We start from the raw sequence: 20,312 nt of genomic DNA, 5'->3' as shown, positions 1-20,312 counted from the left end.
TTGACTTTTCACGACACGAGGGTAGTGCTCAGGGCGCACCCCTCCTTCATGCCCAAGGTGTCGTCGGACTTCCACCTCAACGAACCCTTGGTGTTACCTGTTTTCTTCCCGTCGCCTTCGTCGCCGGCTGAAAGGACTTTGCACTCGCTGGATGTGGCTAGAGCGCTGAAGTTCTACGTGGACCGCACAAAGAGTTTTCGGAAGACGTCACAACTTTTTGCGAACTTTGGACCTGTCAATCAGGGGAAGGCTCTCTCGAAGGCTTCCATTTCCAGATGGCTCTCCGGCTGTATCATGTACTGTCATCAGTTGGCAAACCGTCCGCTGCCTGGCCGTCCGAGAGCCCATTCCACCAGAGCGATCGCAGCTACCACGGCGTTCCTATCTGGTGTGCCCTTGCTAGACATCTGCAGGGCTGCTACGTGGAGGTCGACGCACACCTTCACGAAATTCTACTGCGTCGATCGGGATTCCAGGGAGGAGTCCAGGGTCGGCCAAGCAGTGCTGCGCAACCTGTTTGCCTAAGGTGAGCCTGGTGAGGAGGTAAGAATGCTTAATGTTGAGTTTTGGATGTAATGCTTAATGTTGAGCCTTTGCCACCTCCCGTGGTTGTGCATGTGTGTACTGCTATGTATTCTTTTATTCATGAGCATGTGAATCCATGCCAGACCCCATGCTGGAGAAGGAACAAGTTACTTACCTGTAACTGTTGTTCTCCAGCATGGGTCTGGCATGGATTCACATGCGAACCCTCCCGCCTACCCCTCTGCGGCTCTTCACTTGGTCATACTGCCACTTCACGTGCTACCAAATCTGAAGATGGCTGCCAGAGGCGGGGCTTAGGGAGATGGCAGTCATTGGCTGTGGTCAGTATGACGCAGAGATCAGTGATTGGTTACTACTACGAAAGACAGATCAGAAACGAAACTGATACTGATTTTTCTTTACCGAGGATTCCCAGCCTGATGACGGGGAATATTCATGAGCATGTGAATCCATGCCAGACCCATGCTGGAGAACAACAGTTACAGGTAAGTAACTTGTTCCTTTTATACGTAACATGACATTTGGTCATTTTACTAAACAAAAAAGTTAAGCATTGAGTATATTGAGTTTTTTAGCAATTGTAGTACTTAGTTAAAAAAAAAACGTTGTTGCCGGTAAAGAATGCTTAAACACTTGGCCTGTTGACCATGGGTAAGGTGGTCTGTGGATAGCATGATCAAACACTAGGGATGCTCTACATGAATCACACATGTTTAACCATGCCACAGGTATGCTCTGTAACCAGGGTATTGCAGGTAGCCCAAGAGAATTGATTAATCATTGGAGATTCAGAATTTTTATTTATTTATTTATTTGGGCATTTATAAGGTGTTTTTACAGCTATAACAGAAGTATCATAACATGTATGTTTCTGTCATACGGCACTGTAGCATTAATAGACCACAAAGCCAGTCACTCGCACTAGGTATAGGCCCTCATCCTATTTAAGTGGCCGCAAGAAGAGTATGGGGTCAGTAGCCAGTGCTATATAATTGGCTCTGTGTATAGCAGTGCCAATAGCACGTGACTGTGACTGTGGTAGTGCTGTCCCCCACTTCCTCCACTCCTTCCTGTCAGCTGTTCTCCACTGCCCATTGTCAGTGCTGTTAATGCTCTGACTCCAGACAGAGGTCGAGATCTTTGATTACGAACTGCAGTCTGGGGAATCTGATTGGTTAACCTGCTGTCAATCTTGCAAAGTGAGGGTACGAAGAGGAAGCCAGTGTATCCAATCTCCTGTAGGACTGACGAGTTGGCATGGACTGGCCCAATACAGATGTTCGGTTTATAGCCATTGCATCGAGTGCAAGACCTTTTTTCCATAGAAAAAAATGCATCGGGAAAAAAAGCATCGAATTGATTTTTTTAAAATTTATTTTAATGGGGGGGTCCCCCCAGCCCACCTTTTTTAACCTTTAAATCCCATTATAATTAAAATAAACCCTTTACCTTTAAAAAAAAATGCATTCAATGCTTTTTTTCCGATGCTTTTTTTCTATGGTAAGGCATTCGATGGTCTTGCATTCAATGCAATGACTAGATACCCAGATGTTTAACTCTTTGCAAGAACTTTGGATTTTCTCTTTGTTTTGTTGTAAAAAGTAAGCCATTTAACCCCAAATTGATATTCCAATTGCCGGCCGCTTTATCCCTCATAGATTGCAATATTTTCAGTCGTCTGCAACAAAAGGCAATGGCAGATTTGGTGTTTTCAAACCAGATGTTATTCCAGCTTTTTTTTTATTTGTGTCGGGAAATTTCATCCTTGCTGTGCAAAAGACTGATCCCAGAAAACACAGAAGTGCCAACGCTTGTGAAACCACGGCCTTCGGATGTTGCAATATGTTTCATCTCAGCAGGTTGGTCAGTTGCCCTCGTCAGATTTTTTGTGAAGCCTTCACCACATCTTAAGGAGCACAGGATGTTTCCAGCTGCGGTGCTGGAGAGAATCACAGCTGCTTAGAGTTGCAAGTTTTCCTTTCGGCCTTTGTACCTGACAAGGCAAGTTCTTGACATTATCGTTTTTTTAGCATGAGAACCTCAAAAACAAAAAAACCCACAGAAGCCGTTTCCATTTCTTTTTGGCTGGGAATCAACTCAACATTATCTTATGAATTCAGCAACAACGACTGCATTATAAAGAGCTTCTATTGACCGAGTGGTCCTTCGTTTATCCAACAGATTGGTGACAACAAGCCAAGAACAGTCTTATTTTTGTGAAGATGACAAAATGGCCCCCCATTCTTCATTGGTTGCTCTTTCCTGTCCCGAATGGGAATTAGATGAATTTGGTAAATCAATCCAAGGGCTAGCATCACACTGAGGAAACCATTAACGTCAATGAGCTAAACAAGGCGCTCAGTCTCACCTCCTGCTTGTCACCACCCTGTATAGATAGCAAAGAGTCCTTACACACTATACTCACGCTTTCATTCATTGCCTCGTTTATTTACTGGGCTGTGTGTGGAAATGTGTAAGGAATTGTTGGTATATCCTCTTTTGAAAAAGCCTTCGACTGGGCCAGAAAATCCTACGAACTTTCAATAGCAAACCTACCATTCCTGTCAAAGCTGATTGAGTCACTGCACCACTTTAGCCGAAGCAACTCCTAGATGAATTAGTTATCCTGGATAAGTTTCAGTTAGTCGACTTCCCAATACGTTGGGCAGAACCCAATTAGGATAAAGTAACCAGTGACCAACAGGACGTTTTGGATACCAGAGGAACCTTGCGACTGCTCATATTGCTTTGTCGCCCAAGATGGAAACATTTCTCAAATACAGCAGCGCGCACCACAACACTAGTCTGAATGCAGTCACAATCCGCTCTGCCAAATCCGCTGCGAGCATCAAAATTAAGGGGTTAGAGTTATTCAAGGAAGACCTTCTGCACTCCTTCATTGAAGACCCGGGGAGCACCCCATGGTTCAGACCAGTCATCAGTATTTTTTTAATACATGTAATCATCTTCTTCGTAGCATGCTTACAGCCTTCGGGATTTGTGCATCACATCTGTATCTACAGTACCAATTTTCGATCTGCGGGCTGCCCTCATATCTGGGGCAATCGCTTTACTTGCCAAGCTCGCCTTTTGACCAATTGAAGAAATTGCATCTGAGGTTCAGACCATTATGTGGAAAAGATGCATCATATTTACCAATATTACTGAGTACCCACAAAGAGGAGTACATGGATGCTTGAAAATCTGTTGCCCATGTACCTTATCCCCAATATAGCCCCATAGGAGAGGGAAGTCCTTTGATGTGAATGGCCCGGTATTGTATAAACCTAATCTCTTGCCTTTCTACGGGGGAAGGGAAAAGCTGGGTATTTCCACAAAGCTGCATCTATAGAGACCATGGAATTCAAAGTGTCACCCTTACCCTTAACCCTATGTAAACCTGGCCTAATGTGTTTCCTGATCTGGTGCATAGAGGCCTAGATGATTTCATGTGATGTAGGGTGCCCCCCCCACCTTGTTCTATTTGTCTTGCAGCATCTTGTGTGTGTTATTTTTATATACATTTAAGGAAAGACCAGTGTGTTATATAGGCTTTAGTGTTGACACCACATTGACATCAGTAGTGACAGAAACCAATCCGAGATTATGGCAAACATAATGGAGGATTGTGATGCTTCTATTTCTCATTCATTCCATCGCTCGCTCGTTCGCTCACATACTTTATCTCACCCTAAAGCCTGCAATCAATGTCAGGAAGCGGGGGCAAAACCCATGTTGAACTATATTATAGGGACGATTAACTGAGAGGCCAGGAAGGCCCAGGAATCTCCAGACCGCGGAAAGGACTTTGTGCAATGGGAGGATCTCCGAGGGGGGAAAGGGTCCCATCTCCATCTAGGTGAAGACCATCCTAAGTATTGAATCCCCTAATAACATACTGAAATAGAACATATGGTCTTGGTGTACTTCTTGGTCCCAGGAGAACCCTGCATCAGCAGTCAGACATTTAGTCATTTGGTTAGAGTCAGTCCATTTGGATAGTGTGATGGGTTGGGTTGAGAGGCCATTCTGGGGGAGCTTCAGTTAAGTGTATATAAGCTACTAACTCACACACACCATGAAGATAAGCCTAACTGAGAACCACAATAGTCCAGGTTACGGTCAATACAGTTACATGCTGTGTCCTCTGCCATTGTGTCTTTGTAACAGTTGCATATGGTGTGAAAGTACACAAGGCGATCATCTACACATAGCATGCACGGCGTATCCTTCCACTAATGTAAGATGCCCAGTCATGGGGCCTCCCAGTGATCCATATTTTCTCAAGTACACATTTGCAGACTGGTGCAGCAATCATTGAGCTTATTAGCCTGAGTAGTGCATAACAGAGGGTCTGCCTGGAGTCCGAGTGCTACGCTATTATATATATATATATAAATATATATATATATATATAATACCGAAGAGGTTTCTGAGCACGGACCCGGGATTCGAACCTGTGTTGCTCTGAACCTGTGTTGCTCTGCGTCGTCTTGCTTCAAAGACGAGCGTGTTGCCCCTGAGCTATACTACTGGTGTGCAGATGTCACTGGTGAAGATGTGTCCCCTTCACAGCAATACAAGCTGAAACTTGTTCTGCGGGAATAACAAACACTGCAGGAAGACAAGAGAGGAGGAGATCCTCACACAGTGGAAGAGGGATGTTATCGACCAGCGCACCCTGAAAGGTAGAAGTGGGGCAGGCGAGCTGTAGAACGACAAGAAAGATCAAAGGTGCCGAAAGACACAGCTGTTGTGAATCTCTGCAGGGATTTTGTGCTTGATGTCAGTCACCAAAGCTATAAGCATTGGAAGTGAGCATGGGCGTAATTTCAGGGGGAGGCAGGGGTGTTTGTCCCCCCAACTTTCATGGTACACCATTTTGTCCGCATTCATTTGGCTGGGGCACCTTTTCTTCAGATGTCATGTCGCCCCCAACATTTTCTGCAAAGTTACTCCACTGGAAGTGAGAGTGGGCCCACAGAGAAGGGGAAAAGCATTACATTCCAACGGTGTCCGGTGCAAGGACATCGGAGGGAATTGAGACTAACAGTGAGAGGCGAGTGAAAGGCATGGCACCGCCAAAGTTTTGAGAGAGTCGGAAAGCCCAAGAAAGGAGGCAAAGGAGGCTGGCAGAAGGAAGCAAAGTTGGTAAATTGGGATCGTCGGCAAAGAAAAGGTAAAGCATTGTGAGAGAAGGCTTGCGCCGAAACCTGTAGAGTTGGTTTCCGCCATCTATGGCGGATAAAAGTAAACACTGTGAGATAGAGAGAGCACTCCTGCTGAATCATGGGACCTGCAGTGAAGCGTGCGACAGCAAAACTAAGCACGGACCCAGAGATAAACTGTGTGCTGAACCCTGGAACATGTTGTGACTGTTTCTGAGTGCTGCGTGTTGAACCCTGGAACATGCTGCGTGTTGAACGCTGGAACATGTTGTGACTGTTTCTGAGTGCTGCGTGCTGAACCCTGGAACATGTAGTGACTGTTTCTGAGTGCTGCGTGCTGAACCCTGGAACATGTTGTGACTGTTTCTGAGTGCTGCGTGTTGAACCCTGGAACATGTTGTGACTGTTTCTGAGTGCTGCGTGCTGAACCCTGGAACATGTTGTGACTGTTTCTGAGTGCTGCGTGCTGAACCCTGGAACATGTAGTGACTGTTTTTGAGTGCTGAACCCCAAACACTGTGGGAGAGAAGAGCATCTTGCGCTGCCTCCTGAAACCTTGAGTGGAGATACCCAAGCATGCCACAGCCCACCGGGATAGGAGAGGACAGTATCTACCCATGGTTCCTGCGCTGCAAGGCTATACGAAAGTATCTTCATTTAACCAACCTTCTGATTGACCCACAGCTTTTATAAACCCCTCCACCTCTGCACGGATGTCAAAGTGAGCGCTCTACTCGCTGTGCTGTCGGACCGGCTTAGTTGCATGAACATGCTACAAGCCACTACATAGAACATTCGTGACAGCTGAATGAGCCCGGAGTTCAGGCCTAATATTAATACAGATGCTAAGCTCCCAATGGAGAACAGGGAACTAGCCTGAGAATCTGATGAGAGACTGAGGAGGTGCATGGACATTCTCCCAGTAAATCGAGATAGACTAGTAGACTCTGCGATGGTTAACCATGAGAGAACCTGCACAGGGACTAGCCTGAGAATCCGATGAGAGGCTGAGGAAGTGCATGGATAGTCTCCCAGTAAATCGTGATAGACTAGCAGTGGTTACCCATGAGAGAACCTGCCCAGGGACTAGCCTGAGAATCCGATGAGAGACTGAGGAAGTGCATGGATAGTCTCCCAGTAAATCGTGATAGACTAGCAGTGGTTACCCATGAGAGAACCTGCACAGGGACTAGCCTGAGAATCCGATGAGAGACTGAGGAAGTGCATGGATAGTCTCCCAGTAAATCGTGATAGACTAGCAGTGGTTACCCATGAGAGAACCTGCACAGGGACTAGCCTGAGAATTTGATGAGAGACTGAGGAGGTGCATGGACAGTCTCCCGATAAATCGAGATAGACTAGCAGACTCTGCAGTGGTTAACCATGAGAGAACATGCACAGGAATTAGCCTGAGAATCCGAAGAGAGACTGAGGAAGTGCATGGATAGTCTCCCAGTACATCGACTCTGCATTGGTTACCCATGAGAGAACCTGCACAGGAACTAGCCTGAGAATCCGATGAGAGACTGAGGAAGTTCATGGACATTCTCCCGATAAATCGAGATAGACTAGCAGACTCTGCAGTGGTTAACCATGAGAGAACATGCACAGGAATTAGCCTGAGAATCCGAAGAGAGACTGAGGAAGTGCATGGATAGTCTCCCAGTACATCGTGCTAGACTAGCAGACTCTGCGGTGGTTACCCATGAGAGAACCTGTACAGGAACTAGCCTGAGAATCCGGTGAGAGACTGAGGAAGCGCATGGACATTCTCCCAGTAAATCGAGATAGACTAGCAGACTCTGCAATGGTTAACCATGAGAGAACCTGCACAGGAACTAGCCTGAGAATCCGGTGAGAGACTGAGGAACACATGGACATTCTCCCAGTAAATCGAGATAGACTAGCAGACTCTGCAGTGCTGCACAGGAACTAGCCTGAGAATCCGATGAGAGACTGAGGAAGTGCATGGGTAGTCTCCCAGTAAATCGTGATAGACTAGCAGACTCTGCGATGGTTACCCATGAGAGAACCTGCACAGGGACTAGCCTGAGAATCCGATGAGAGACTGAGGAAGTGCATGGACAGTATCCCAGTAAATCGTGATAGACTAGCAGACTCTGCAGTGGTTACCCATGAGAGAACCTGCACAGGGACTAGCCTGAGAATCCGATGAGAGACTGAGGAAGTGCATGGACAGTCTCCCAGTAAATCGCGATAGACTAGCAGACTCTGCAATGGTTTACCATGAGAGAACATGCCCAGAGAGCTGGGCCATTCCTGGGATAAAGAAGGGAACACGGTGGACGTAGAGTGTCCCCCAACTTGTGTGGCTGCACAGGAATACAAAGAGCCGAAAAGCAGGGGATTTGCGCTGATTCAAAATGGAAGAGCACAAACGGTTAAAATGCAGCTTTAGGGAACTTTAGCTGTGCTGAGAAGCAGATAGCTCTTTAACATGCCATATGGGATGTACCTGAATTCTACGCCTAGTGGCAGAAAGGAGTTATTTGAACCTATACATCAGGAATCTACAGCCTTTAACTCTCCAGACAATTTGGACCACAACTGCCAAGAGCCCTCGCTAGGCGTTGTCAATAGAGAGGGATCACGGGAGTTGTATTCCAAAACATCTCTGTAGAAGCATTTTGCAGACTCCAGCTGTATATAATTGCATGATATCAAAGCCTATCTCCAGAGATCTTACAAAGTATCATTTCTAGTTGCTAGACTTCCAGAACCATGGCATTGGGAATCTTGGGAAATGTAGTTTCTGGCTGCATGGCTTCTAGAATTCATGCCATCAGAGATAATGCTGTAAATTGATAGGCTGATTTTAAATGGAGGGCTTGGAATCTTGGCCAATGCAATGGTTTTATCTTGTGCAGGCCAGACGACACCAGTGGTTGATATCTGCTGGTGTCCCAGTCTACTGCCCATTGCTGGCGGCCTCCGCAGGGCCCCGGCAGTCAGATAGTCAGCCAGTTGATTGATTAGTCAGTCTGTCAGTCAAGGCAATCACTCAGTCCTCCAGTAAAATCAGTCAGTCCACTATCTAGATAGTGGGTAGTGATAGGTCGATTAGTAGTTAGGAGGAGGTTCACGCAAATGCTTTTTGAATTAATAACCTGCTCCATCCCTTAAATAATGTTATCTTATGTTAAGCTTTTGTGCTACGCCTATCACCACCTAAGTAGTGCAGCGCTGAGGCTTGTACCGATAGTGATGTACTGGGCAAGAGGTGCGCAGGTGGTTGCAGCAGGAGAAACAATTGGAAAGGTACAAAGAGATTGAAGAGACAGGGTGGTCGGTTTTGGTTGTAGGGGTGCATGTCTAATCCTTGGTAATGGATGAAACAGGGTGCTGCTTGTGTAAAGTGGGAACACAGTAATACCAAGCGTTTTCTGTGAAGGCCTTTTCGAGTACATTATTGCATGGTAATAGCACATGGCTGTGTGATGGTCTTGAGATGTGCTCAATTGTACCCTTAACTGTGGAGGCTTCTTCACTTAATTTTGTTTAATGCCCCAACCCCATACCCGATGAACAAGGGGACCAGCATGTAGCACCGAGCCAACTGACTGAAGTGCCAGAACCAACAGTTGGCCATGTATGACTTTGGACAACACAAAATATAATCACAATCATCCTTTCAGGATTCCGCATGTATACACACTATTATGGTGTTGCGACCGGATCCGGTGTGCCGTATCAGGTCTTATTGGCACAGGCCCGATTTAAAGGCCCGAGCGAAGCAAAGACTTTTAACAAGGGTCCCTGGACTGATAAGATCCGATCCGGCCCGCTGGAGAGGGTCTTAAGGTTATTAGCACCCTGGGTTACCCAAGCGGTAACCCGGGTTCCTAAGAAAAAGTATTTTCATTCATTGAATGGGATGCTGCGCACGTCCCGTTCAATGAATGCAAACACCGTCTAAAGATGGCCACCATGGAAAAGGAAGGCGGGGCTCCATACAGAGCCCCTCTTCCATATCTGCGGCGGCCACAGAACGACAGCAGAAGCGCGGCGGTGGCAGTTGAGGGCCCCCCCCGCTGTTGAAAACAGGTAAGTAGAGCGGGGGTGGAGGGAAACATTTTTTTAAAGGGTAGGGTTGGGGTAAGATGGCGCTGCGCGCGGGGGGAAGCAGCCAGTAGGCTGCTCGGAACGTGGACTGAGATTAGCGGCTTCAACCTGTGTTCTGGGCAACCTGATTGGTTGGCTCCCCCGCCCCGGGTGATAATGTGTCAAAGCATTCTCCTCCCTTTGTCCTCCCAGTAATTGAGAACCACGGCCTAATGGTTTAGACACACAATGCTTGTAATTAAATTGTTCACAGAGGCAATATTTCAGCTCTGCAGTTGGCAATGCAGGAACCTTGTAAGCCCAACAGCTGTGCAGTGACTCACTTGTAAATATTATCTCCCATTCTTACAGAAACAAGCCAATGACCTCGTCAGCACTCTGATGAAATGCACGCCCCACTACATCCGCTGCATCAAGCCCAATGAAACGAAGAAGCCTCGAGACTGGGAGGAGAGCAGGTATGAGGCGGCGAGGGAGGGCGTGAGGGCATGGCGCCATGGCAAGACCTCCTGCCAGTCATTGCGACAGACTGAATGAAAAAAGGGCGCAAACACCAAACACAGCTTGAAAAATAACACTCAGCTTATAATGAGCCAGCACTTTGCAGCCAGGGAAGAACAAGCCTGAAGACGATGATACGGCCATATCGCACCCCAGCCTAAATTGCTGCAGGTCGAAGTGCCACAGCATTCAAGTGCCCATTACAATGTATATGCTTAGCTATGTTTTACAAAAGCACCAAATGCTGCCAGTTTTTTTTTTAAACCCACTTGCAGTGACCCTCACTTTAACACATTGCACATTCACTCAGGACAAGTTTCACTCAGAACATTAACACGAGTATCGCTCATCCATTCGGATCCCGCTCAGGGAAGTGGGGCAAGATGAGGAGGATAGCCGCCTGGACTCAGGAAACTGGGGTGATTTGTCCCCTGATTGGTTCATCTCAACCCTCTATAACAACCTTGTTGGTGAAGCAGTAGGCAGTGAATCAGACTCAGAACGAGAAGGATGGTAGTCCTGTTCAGTGTTGTAGGTTTACCTGAGATGACGTTGCTGAGAACAGGAGATGCCAGGCCCACCCACTCCCCTCTTGGAAGCACTATCTGATGGTTGTGATCCTGAGAAGGTGATTTGTGATGCAGTGTATAAATGCCATGCTTGTTGACGTAGGAGGGACAGGGATACCTGAAGAAAGGGGTGATTTGAGCAACAACACACAGTCCACATAGTTCTAATGATTCTGTATTGAGGCAGTAAAAGGCACAGGTTGGTGAAACTAGTTGGAGACAAGCTCTGCTTCTGTTCTCCAATCAGTGCAATGTTCGTCAGGATTCCCCAGAAAGAGCGGTGAATATGGTCCACATGATTCCGGACCCATGAGGGGAAACTGACAGCGTCTCTGTCTGCATTTAACTTTGACTTGGTTAGATCTGCACAGCCTGTTCCGAAAGTAACTAATTTCTGACCCCAACAACTCCTCGTTCTATGGACCTGGCTCTCTACTTCCCTACCACTCTAAAATCCTTGCAAGAGTAGTCTTCAACCACATAGTCAACTATCTCAAAGTGAGCTGACTTGCTGATCCTCTCCAATCTGGGTCCCAGTCCAAAGACTCCACTAAGACTGTGCCCACCTGTGTCACCAATTCTCCTACCTCTGCCCAACGCTCTCATGTCTCCTCCATTCTCATTCTTCAAGACTTTTCAGCTGCCTTTGAGAGTGTGGATCAACCCTACCACCTTCAAACTCTTTCTCTCCTTGGTTTGTTTCAAAGACACTGTACTTGAATGGCTGTCCCTCCTATTTCTATGGCCACTCTTTCTCCATCTCTTGAGACTCCAACCCCTCCTCCACAACACTCCGTCCTTTCGGTGTCCCTTAAGGATCAGTCCTGGGCCCACTTCCTCCTATATGCCTCCTGCTTCGGTAAACTAATTTCCTCCTTTGGCTTTAACGATCACCTCTTTGCTGAAGATACTCCGATATTCTCCTCTTTCAGAGGACCGTCACCTCTGCCGCCTCATGCTAAATTCTTCACTTCAAAGATGGAAATACTCTTTCTACCTGACTCCAAAACCACACTCCCGTTTTTCCATCTCTTTCCTCCTGACTTCACCCCCTCACCGGTGGCTCGCAATGTTAGGGTTCTCTTTGACAGCAACCGGACACTCTACCAGTTCTTCACAGCCACATGTGCCAGATTTCACCTCTTAAGCACAAGAAGAATCGTCCCACACCTCATACACCACTCAACTAAACACCCTTATCTCGGCTCTTGTGCTCAGCAAACTGCACTACTGCGCGAGGCTCATTCTTGGTGTACCCCTCTACTCATTTGCTTCCATTAACAAGGCTGTCAACTTTGCAACAGGCACTCTTTTCAACCTACCCAGGTCCTATCCCGTCTCTACCTACCGTCACCACGCTGTATGCCTATCATGCAGAATTGCTCTTTAAATTCCTGCTGCTCACCCATAAATCCATGCATGGTCTTGACCCTCCCCCACTACCCCACTGAAGGCCTTTCTCTGTACGCTCCCTCTCAAACTCTTTGCTCTTTTACTCTTCTCAACCTTTCAGTACCCCGCCCCCCTGTGCCTCCCGTCGCTTTTGCTCGTTTTCCCTACTTGCCCCACTCCACTGGAATACCCCTCTGGCCATCAGACATCTCTTCAGTGGAACTCTTTAAAACGAGGCTCAAACTCCACTTCCTAACAATAGGAGCCCCCTAGACCCTGTCCAAACTTCTGTCCAAACTAACCACCCAATCCGCCACTCCTGCATTCGACTCTATGTAATAGGTAAATATGTGAATACTGGCCTCAGGCTCCCAGTGTTAAAAGGTTTTAATATTTTATAGTCCCGGTCTCCGGTTTATGTTCCTATTCTTACCTTTTAGCCAGTCCTGGTTTTCACATTAGACAATGGGACTTATAGGTCTATCTTTGCTATGAGAATAATGAAAGCACAAGTCCCCAGCATGCAGTGTACAGTACCAGGGATGGCTGAAGGCATCATGCATGTTATGTGAACCCTGGGGCGCTATCAAGTGGCAGTTCATAAATAGACTAATTCATTGGTATGTTAAATGTAAAAGGTATTTGTACCACGCACCATCACCAACAGAGTAGGTCCCCAGGCGCTCTGCCGGATCTGCAAACAAACAAGAAGGCGGGATGGGTTAGTAGATTGAAGAGGGAGTAGGATAGCGAGAGTAGTGGTGTTCTGTTGGCAGCTTCATCGCAGTATACACTGTGCGCTGAGCTTTGGTGCGATGTCAGTCCTCATGTGCTGTTGGTGCGGTGTGGTGAAGCGCATGCAGCTTGCGGAGCGAGAGGTGGTTGTGTGAGTTTTTTGAGTGAGTGAAGTATGCAGAAAGTTTGAGCTTTTTGGTTAGTGGGTTATATATTTTGTAGCTAATCTTCACAGTATGGCAGAATGCCTAAATTTCAGGAGTCCTGCGTGTCTGCAATTAATGGCTGCAAATCTTTCCCTTAGTGGGTGTCTCCGTTCATCATTGGTCCAGCCTCCTTTCGTGGGGCGAGTTGAAAAAAGGCCTTTGCAGGCAGTTTTGGCATCTCTATGGACCGAAGGCTATGCAGAGCATTGTTTTAATGGCAGTGCCAGCTTGTTTTTTTCTTTTCGTGAATACATTTAAGCACCTATTTGACCTTTCCTCTGTCTGTCATATACGGGCTTCATAGCAGATCCTGGCTGGAGTCTCTGCCTGCTGCAGTCACAGGGGGGAGGGGCAGCCGCAAGGCTTCGCCGGGTCAGCATGAGTGGGGCCAACGGCTCTAGGGAGCTGCAACACTGCGGATCAGGCGACATGGCGGGCCCGCCTCTTGCTGACCCGCTGCTGCTCTCCTGGGACGCAGACCATGCCTACCCCCGTCAGCAGACTGCCTTTCGGCGCACATCGGGCTTCTGTTTGCAGAGCTGGAATGTGAAACCTGGGCGAGGAGGACAACCGACGTCCTCTGAAATGCAAAGCTCTCGCGGGAAACTAGCTAGGTATTTGCTTACATTCAGCTCGAACAAAATGTCCCCATGAAAGCGGAAGTAGAAGCAGGCCGCGCCCTCGCTCTGGCACTCGCACAGGACACTTGTTTCAATCCTGCAAGTGCCGACTCAGCCCTTCATCCTTCCAAGTTCGATACATTGAGCGCCATTTCATGGGCCCATAATAACGCCTATCATTACAGCACTTAGAAGCCAGAGGAATCCGGGATGAAGCACTGCATCGCAAAGCAATCTATTATGAATATAGTTTATGAATGTTACATTGGAATGCTCTTTCTTATGGCTTTTGTTGTCCTTTGACAATTTTTAAGAAACTTTTCACGCTCCTGAGTAGGGTAAATATTGCGTGACGTGAAGTTTCTGATCATTGGCAATGAATGCAAAAGATATAGGGATGTGGGAGAAAACAAGATTTTATTTATATTCAATGGATTCAAATAATCTCAAAGACAGATATAGCAAAATCATCTGCACCGTTTTTACTCCCAATTATAGGTTTTGCCATAAACTGGTGCGCAATGCAGACCATAGCAATTAAGCGATCTCTTCTGGAAAAGTCCATCTGAATTTTGGATACAAAGCATCAGGACCTTGGCTTAAAAATACCACACCTTCTACATTACACAGGCCTGAACTAGAAGAAAATCTGGAACTGGAATTTGCAATGTTCAAGCTTCTTGATGTTGGGATGCAAGATACCATGAAGGGCGGTCTCCAGTGCATCTCGCGAGCTAATGTCTCTGGTTTCATGGTTTCATGGTTTCACACATCACAGCATCTAGAGAGTTCAAATGTGAAGATTCATGCATCTAGTCTCCCAGTAGCTAAGCACAGTGCATTTCGGGGGATGTAGTATTGGGATGCAAAGACTACTGTTTCAAATCATTGGAAATGTTGGAAAGTGATATTCCAATTGAAGGTCTTTCAGCAGTAGCACAGTACATTATGGAACATGGAGTGTGTTATCTTGGGCATGCCACCTGGCACTGATCTACATATGCTCCAGTGTTCCAGTTCTGATCAAACAAACAGCGATACCTACATGACAGCCATGGCCAAGGCTTCTAACACCTGGCGTATGCATGTCAATCATCCATGCCAGGGAGCAAGCTGGAAAAGAAAGACCTGTTATGAGAATCTGTTCCTGACTTCTTGACAGGGAGCTAGTAGAATTGTGCACTGTTGTTTTTAATTGTATTATGTTTTTGCTTTTAAAATTCCCATTCACCTACCAAAGGATGCAGGGAGGCGTTATAACCGCATTAGTTGCCCGTAGTTGGGACTGCTCATCTCCATCTCCGGGACTAGTGGATGCTACCATATGTTGGCTCTGGACATCTTGGAAAGTTATAATGTCAGCTCTGTAGCTTCCAGAAGCCAAGCACATTGCATCCTGGGAAATGTATTTTCTGGCTTCATGGTTTCCATAATCTGGAACACTGAAAAGTCCACAATTCAGTTTCAGATCTTCCAGTAGTTCAGCGCAAAGCTTCTTCGACAGCGCAGATTCTGGCTGCCTCACAACATAGAAAGTCTAGATTCCTTGGGAAATGTAGTCTATGGCTCAATGTTTTGTGGTGTAACAGCAGCAGGAAGTTTGAAAAGTAAACATTCCAGTTCTAGTCTTCCGGTAAACCCGGCATAGTGAATTTTGGGGGAAACAGTGTGATCTGGAAAATTGGAACAAGCAGATTCCAGTTTCCTTTGACCATTCGCCGAACATGAGGAGTCTTTAGATATGTTCTTTCTGGCTGCATGTTAACAGCGTGTGTCAGCATCAGGGGTTGGCTGGGAACCAAAAGAGGCCCTGGAAATAATTTTGAAGGTGGCCCCATATTAGATATTTTCAGGAAGCCCAACCCTTTGCCTATGAGAACATTTGGAAATAAAATAACTTATCAGACAAAAGAGGCCCACGGTGCACAGGCCTACCGGGACATCTCCAGAGTTCCTATAGACCAGTCCACCCCTGGTTAGCATCAAGCAGGTCAGACATGCATATTCTCCTTCAAATTCTTCCATTAGCTCTGTCAGCGACTGGTCCCAACTGCTCTTGTCTCCGTGATCTTGCAATTGAGTTAAGGTCTGTCCCTTCAAAGCCGCCACACCTCCACCTGATAGGGAGACTGGCTGCAAGCAGGAGGATCCAAATGAAGGTGTGAGGAGTAGTAATAAGATACCAACAACTCATGGCAGGTGATATAGGATAGGTAGTCAGAGAACAGGGCAGTAGGCGTACAGTAGGTTGGCAGCTCAGAAGGAGAAAACACAGAGGGAATGGACATGAAGAAGACAAAGGTGAACCAAGGAGCGGGAACAAACCAGGCAGATCTGGAAGGAGTGATGAAGAGGTGCAGAGGGAATCGGAAACGTATCCCGTGGAAGCACATTATCGCCGGTGCACTTACTGGCAGCGGTGTGACATAATGTCCATGGGTTTGGCCATAGTCTAAGCAAGGGATGTGGCTCGAGGAACCGGAAGCGGATAGACACCACGATGTTGGTTGTACTAGGCATCCCATGAGTACTGCCATTGCATGAGGAGATTCTTGTGGGCTCTAATGCCGGCATCACCATAGCGTCCACGTTCTGCAGTGGGAGTTCATGTCAAACATCTCAAATTGTATCTGGAGACATGTAGTCTCTTGCTCATTGCTGTCAAGAGTACCACCATCAGGAGAATTAAAAATGCATAGCCCAGGTTCAGGTCTTCCAGAATCTCATCAGAGTGCATTGTGGAAGATGTATTTCTTTTTATCTTGCGCATTCCAAAAGGGCAATGATTACTGATGTGTCCCATGATGCCCTAACCTTAGTCCTGTGAACTGCAATCACACTGCAAGTATCTGTAGGACCCCATTAGTGGCCGCATGTCTGCATCTTCGAATGCACTTTTAAGTAGTTGTGGAAGCGCATGTGTTTCCGTTCCACACCTAGACCCATGCATAGGTCACTGTATGTTGGTAACAACGCCCCTGTCGCCAGCCCTATGGATTCATGCAGTAGGCTACCGCATTTAATGTCCTGCTGCCGACTTTGTGGGTGGCTCTGCAAACCTACCAATGTGTGGCCACTGCTAAACAAGGAACAGCAACCTGCAGTGTCACGTGGGCGTGTTAAATGTTGCATTAGTTTGATTAATCTGCTGCTTGCCTTTTCATGACCCGTGAAACAGATACACAATCTGTGACAGCAGTGTCACGGAAAGTATCAAGAGGTCGCCTGCCGGTCGTATAGTTGAAGAAAACATGTAACTGCAGGTGGGACAGTTTGTGCTAAATCTGCAAAATGGCAAAGCTGGTGCGCCTTCCTCACGCACATACTAGTGCATGTAAAGGCAAGTAAGGAAACCGCAGAATATGCAAAGCGCAAACAACCTTAGTGGTGGTTAGAAAAGCGCTGTAGCTGCATGGGTTGCACAGAATAAATGGCTTCCTGCTGCACGTAATGAAGCTGTGTTTCGCGTTGTTGTAAACATTCTTGTATTCCACAATGTATGTATATCTGTGAATGCTACCTCTAACACTAATGGCTTAGCATAAAGTGTTTGTGCTGCATGTGACGACAACTGAAATGAAAGCACAAGGGACCAGTGGGCAGGCTACCGCCCTTCCAACAGTTACGTAGGGTACTTTAATGTACAGCATTTCCCACATCTGCTGCGGGCAACAAGAGGGGCACTCCTGTAGGGCAGCGGAGCTGTAAAACAACCTTTGCAAACCATATGCTGCGCTACAGACCCTTACCCGGCAAAGGGCATTGTATTGTGCATGTACTGCAACGCGCTACTGTACAGAGGGAAAGTACTTGGAATTGGGTAGGAATGGTCCTTACGGGAGCATTACAATGACTGGTGTCTATGTAGGTGAGGGCAACCCAATAATTCTGTCTCCCGGCACGCCCCCTATAGTATTCAGGCAGGTGTTGCCCCTTCTGTACCAGACCTTTCCTGCCGTTCCTTCTGTGGCGTGTGTGAGAACACCATAATAAATGAAAATGAACTAGGAAAGGAAAAAAGGTAAATAAAGAAAGCACCTTTCACAGATGAACAACGGAATTGCCAATGCACGCATGCAGGGTGGGGGGCATAACAGTGTGGTAAACACTGTAGTTCAATCAGTTAGAAAGGGGGGCAATGTACAAAGAGGGTTTTTTTACATGTTGCAGAGCGTTTTCAAGAGAGACACAGCGCAACATTAACTACAAAAAAATATCACTACTTTCAAGAAGGGCACCAAGCCAATTTAGATGGGGTGTGCAAAAATCAGATGGCTGGCATAGTAAGATGAACGTTATAGCTGGGCAAAAGTATTCGTGCTGTGAAACGTCATATTCCCATGGGTGAAGTATGCTATTGGTCATTGTCGAACAAAGGCACAAATACATTTCTTTATAATGTACCTCACTGTCTGCATTCACGGACCACATAGAAAATGAAGCTGCCACATCGGTGGCTGCATAATGCGATGGAAACTTATGCAAGAGATCGGAAACAAATGCATACTGAGCAAGTGCCTCTTTCATCGCAAACAGCACTGAAACTTGTGTAACATGCTGTGCAATTTTCCTTGCATAATGAACAACAATAATATTGGCATGATTGCGTGTCACCAAAGTGTCACACAGAGAAACCAAAATCAGGCACTTCATTGTAGCTACTCCATAGCACTACACATGCACATGATAGATTGCAAAATGAGAAGCCACTGCACAGTGTTTTCCATTCACTTTCAGTCAATGTATGCCAGAATCCCCTAAAACCTGCACGCTGTGCCTCGTGAAACACACAGACGTAACCGCACCCTCTGCATTTCCGTCGATAAATACACTGTGTAGCATACTCTGTCCGTACACACCACACCCACAAACTATATTGCCCAATCCTGTAGCCTCTGCAGGCCCATTTCTATGGCTGTCATCTGCAAAAGGGGCGTACGGAACATGTGCCACCCTGCAACTATCGCGATATTCAGAGACTTTTCGTGCTGGGCACGCGCGAGAGTGGAGGAATAACTTTCAACCAGGGGAGCGGACGTCATTAGTTGTGGGGGCTCTTAAAAGAATGTTTGGGTGTTTTTCTTTTTTTTGTAAAGTTGCTTCCCTAGAAACACCTTTTTTACGGTTTTCATACATACATGTGTGTTTTCAACGTCAGCTCACATTCTTACAATAGGGTCTTCAGTGCAGTGTGTAGAATGTGAAACAACATTTCATTGCCACTGTGCGACAAAGACATGCCATTTGCCTTGAAAAGGTGTATGTATCACGAACCAATGTCCTCATTCTCACAGGAGAACATCCCATCAGCACTCAAGAAGTCACACATGCTTCTGTTAATGAGACCCCTTCCGACCTCTGGCTGGCGACAGGAATCATTGGAATACTTCCACACTATTCTCAGGGGTATACATGAGAAAAGCACCTTAGCAGTAGGAAAAATACGTTGCACTGCTTTCATCATAATCTTCAGTTGACGGAACACATGGGAACAAGGCATGTAACCCATAAAGAAGGCTCCAGAGTGCACGAGCACAACATGTACAGTTGCCGAAGACGCCACGCATAGACATTCTACAAGCAGTCTGCCGAAACAGCACGCTTCGACACTACACCACAAAGCGTCCACTTCCTCCAAACCGAAATTGCCAGACAAGTCTTCTTGGAGAGCATACACTCACAGATCTTCCACAAAGCCATCACCCACAACGAAAACTGTGCATCTTGCCATGTTTGCCAGCCGCTGTACACAAAGTAATGGAAAAAGTGAATGCCACCCTTTCCTGTGACGCACACCCAGAGCACCTGATTGGCCAGAGGCCATAGTCCCATTCCCATTGGCCACCATGGTGAGAAGCGCAAAATGTGCCACGTGCCTTTCCCCAATTACCGCGAGGGCAGCGCCCCGGTGAAGCAGGAGGACTCCTTCACCCTATTGGTGCTCTTTCCTGTGACGTACACCCTGAGCACCTGATTGGCCAAAGGCCATAGTCCCATTTCAATTGGCCAGCATGCTGAGAAGCGCAGAATGTGGCACGTGCCTTTCTCCAAGTACTTCGAGGGCTGTGCCCCAATAAAGCAGGAGGAGTCCTTCTTCCTATTGGCGCGCTTTCCTGTGATGCACACCCTGAGCACCACCTGATAGAACAATCGCTACAGTCCCATTTCCATAGGCCAGCATGGTGAGAAGATCCAAATGTGGCACGTGCAGGTCCCCAAGTATGTTGAGGGCCGGGCCCGAGTGAAACAGGAGTCCCTCTTCCTATTGCCGCATAGCCTAAGCATTTGATTGGACAATCCCCACAGTTCAATTTTCGTGGCCGCCACTCGCAAAATCTCCGGATGTGGATTTTGTGCTGCGTGCGGGCGTGGGGGAATAACTTGCAACCAGGGTAGGGGGGGTTTGTGGTAAGGGGCGACTCTTAAAAGAGCCTGTTGTTTTTTTTTTGTTTAGATGCTTCCACAGAAACACCTTTTTTCGGTTTGTATTAG

The 20,312-nt window shown here is 46.9% G+C and overlaps 1 protein-coding gene across 5 annotated transcripts in view; it reads left to right on the top strand.

Moving 5' to 3' along the window:
• MYO1E (myosin IE) overlaps nt 1–20,312 on the top strand; it is a 933,795-nt gene that overhangs the window by 678,295 nt on the left and 235,188 nt on the right. For all 5 annotated transcript variants that reach the window (XM_069624389.1, XM_069624388.1, XM_069624387.1 and 2 more), the window contains one exon: nt 10,149–10,255. In XM_069624389.1, coding sequence (XP_069480490.1) covers nt 10,149–10,255 — 107 coding nt within the window. The remainder of the gene's footprint in view (nt 1–10,148; nt 10,256–20,312) is intronic.

The sequence above is a fragment of the Ambystoma mexicanum genome, chromosome 11 (genome assembly GCF_040938575.1).
Source record: "Ambystoma mexicanum isolate Mex_15411 chromosome 11, UKY_AmexF1_1, whole genome shotgun sequence".
In the NCBI taxonomy this organism is placed as follows: domain Eukaryota; kingdom Metazoa; phylum Chordata; class Amphibia; order Caudata; family Ambystomatidae; genus Ambystoma; species Ambystoma mexicanum.
This window is presented reverse-complemented; position numbering and strand designations above follow the sequence as displayed.